At 38.9% G+C, this 2,500-nt stretch overlaps 1 protein-coding gene across 10 annotated transcripts in view; it reads left to right on the top strand.

Moving 5' to 3' along the window:
• Positions 1 to 2,500, top strand: part of CRYZL1 (crystallin zeta like 1) — a 76,454-nt gene that overhangs the window by 43,312 nt on the left and 30,642 nt on the right. For all 10 annotated transcript variants that reach the window (XM_085881471.1, XM_085881463.1, XM_085881447.1 and 7 more), the window contains exons 5-6: positions 805 to 877; positions 1,170 to 1,214. In XM_085881471.1, the coding sequence (XP_085737597.1) occupies positions 805 to 877; positions 1,170 to 1,214 (118 nt within the window). The remainder of the gene's footprint in view (positions 1 to 804; positions 878 to 1,169; positions 1,215 to 2,500) is intronic.

Below are 2,500 nucleotides of genomic sequence, written 5' to 3'. Positions count from 1 at the left end.
AGGGGGGCATTTCTATTGCTTGAGCGCAGATTTCTTGCATGGGGGTGTCAGTCTTTAGGTGAGAAATATAGGTATGAACTAACTTGTGTTTGGCTTAAAAGGTTTATTGTATCAGAGAGTTGGCTTCTTGAACAAAATTCGTTCACGTGATCTTCACAAAAACAGGACGACAATGTACTCGAATCTCTTGAGAAAGTGGCTGTTGAGTTTATTAATTTTGTTTAGAGCAGTTTGTGATGCCTGCTGCTTAAAGTGAGAGACCTGCGATGGTAATCTTGTAAATAATTGGACTTGTATCCAGGTGCCTCAAGTATCACGAGGTAGTTAGAGATTTCTTCCTCGTCTTCCCTCTCATCCTCTTAACAACAGTTGCCCCTTAACACCCTTAACGCAGGAGAGGAAGCAAAGCATGTTCATTACAAAGTGCATATTGCATCATGGACTCTTGTTCACTTTTGCTGAGCCTGAAGGAGGGAATGATTTGAATATGTAGTACATATGCGACATGACAAACACCAAGGTGTTATTTATCATTATCCCCACATCCGGGGACTCATGAAATATGTCACGATTTTTGGGATTTGACCCCCAGTCCATTCCCCAGGGGGTGAAGGGACTTAGTGTCACACGGGTCAAAATGGGAAAATAATTTTTTTAATTCAAAATGTGATCATTTCTGGTGGAATTTTTTTGCCATCTTTCAACTTTACTTCAAGTGAGAAGCGGGGGAATATGTGATGGCGTGCCATTGACTTTGCTCTCATTTTTATTTGGGTGCACTTGCCATTCCCCCTTCTTGTACAGTTTCTCAAGGTGCTATATATGCTACAAAATCCACATCCAGTCGGCAGAGAGATTGCTGGAATCATCAAAGAAGGTTCGTGCGAGTTTATCATTCTCAATACATTGCCAGCATGATGCAGTATTCAAGTTTCAGTTTGAGGTGATCACATCAAAGATATAATATGAAGATTATGCCTCCAAACACAATGACTGAATGTTCTATCAAAGATATTGAGGAAACTTTTGGACCAAGCCCTCAAAGACACAGCTGTAGAGAATAGTGCAGTGACAATTGTAATGCTGACATTTTCATCACAGTGCTAATTGTACAAAGTTTATTACAATGACAAACACAGAATTTTGTTTTTTTGTTGTGCTGTTTGCAGTTGGGCCAAATGTCAAGTTTTTTAAGCCCAATGATGAGGTTGTTGGTAAGTCTTGCATTTTTATTTTGTGTAGTTATATTAAAAAAAAATGGTACAGTGAACTCTCCCAAATTTGAAAAGATGTGTTTCCAGAGACCGTATGGATTGAGGAAAATATGAATTGGTGAGAATGTATTTTTAATTTAATCTAAATCAGAGAGAGAGACACACAGAGACACACTAAACTAAGCTGAATATTGTGTCATGTTACAAAACGAATAGCAATACAATCATTTGGAATAAAGTTATCATTTGAATAGGTTATGTTGGCTTATTACAGCATGTGCGCTGGTATACAATTGCACCAAGTTTGAAATGTCCCTGGTGTCTACCATGTCTCCGGTGTCCCCTCCCCCCCCCCCACGCGCCTCAAGTGACAGCCAATGACGGCCGTCCAGTAGATGGCAGCGCGTAACCTAGACGGAAATGGCGACAATTGACGGAAATACCCGAGTATTCATGTGCCGACAACTGACAGAAACAATTGACGGAAATACCCACAACTGACGGAAACATCCGAAGCGATAATAATAATAATTTGCCGGTTTCTGCATGAACTACACATTAGATTCACACAATACTGCCTTTTTTCAATGGAAATTTGTGAAACTAATGTGTTATATATGTTTTCAATGGAAATTTGTGAAACTAATGTGTTATAGATGTGAAAACCATTGAATTTATTGCTTGACGGAAAAAAACCAAGAAACGCTCCCCTCTCATGAACGAACGAACGAAAGACGTCATTTCCGCCCACCATGGCATTTCGCGCCGAACGCTGAAAGCTAAGTTCTTCTTATGCCATCATTCTCTTTAATATTAGCCATAAACAAGTGTTTTGTCATGCATTAGTAGTTGAAATTTACTTACAATTATGGCAGATATCCAAAGTGATAATAACAACAAGATTTTTACATTTCAAATATTAAGTACACTTTTTAATTGTTTTTCAACTGAAAAAGCATAAATTGCATATTTTCACATTAGTGTACTCATTTGCTTCACCACACGCGCTATATTGAAGGATTTTACTTGTTTGAATAGCAAGTATTTCTGATGCAATGCGGCATTGTGAGAATCAGAATAACAGATGCTTTACAAGTACACTACACACAATTGAATGCAATACAATATGACACTAACCTGCTTTGTTCCCACATTACACCCCTCATCCTCACTGCCTTATTGACTGTCTTTCACACGCAAGAAGCTAGAGAAAGTTCTGTCCAACTTTGACGCATCAGTGATGTGCTCAGATAGCATCAGCACCATGTTCTCTGATTCTGCTCTGC

The sequence above is a fragment of the Eptatretus burgeri genome, chromosome 1 (assembly GCF_056783735.1).
Source record: "Eptatretus burgeri isolate ZD-2024b chromosome 1, Ebu_testis_v1, whole genome shotgun sequence".
Lineage (NCBI taxonomy): Eukaryota > Metazoa > Chordata > Myxini > Myxiniformes > Myxinidae > Eptatretus > Eptatretus burgeri.
This window is presented reverse-complemented; position numbering and strand designations above follow the sequence as displayed.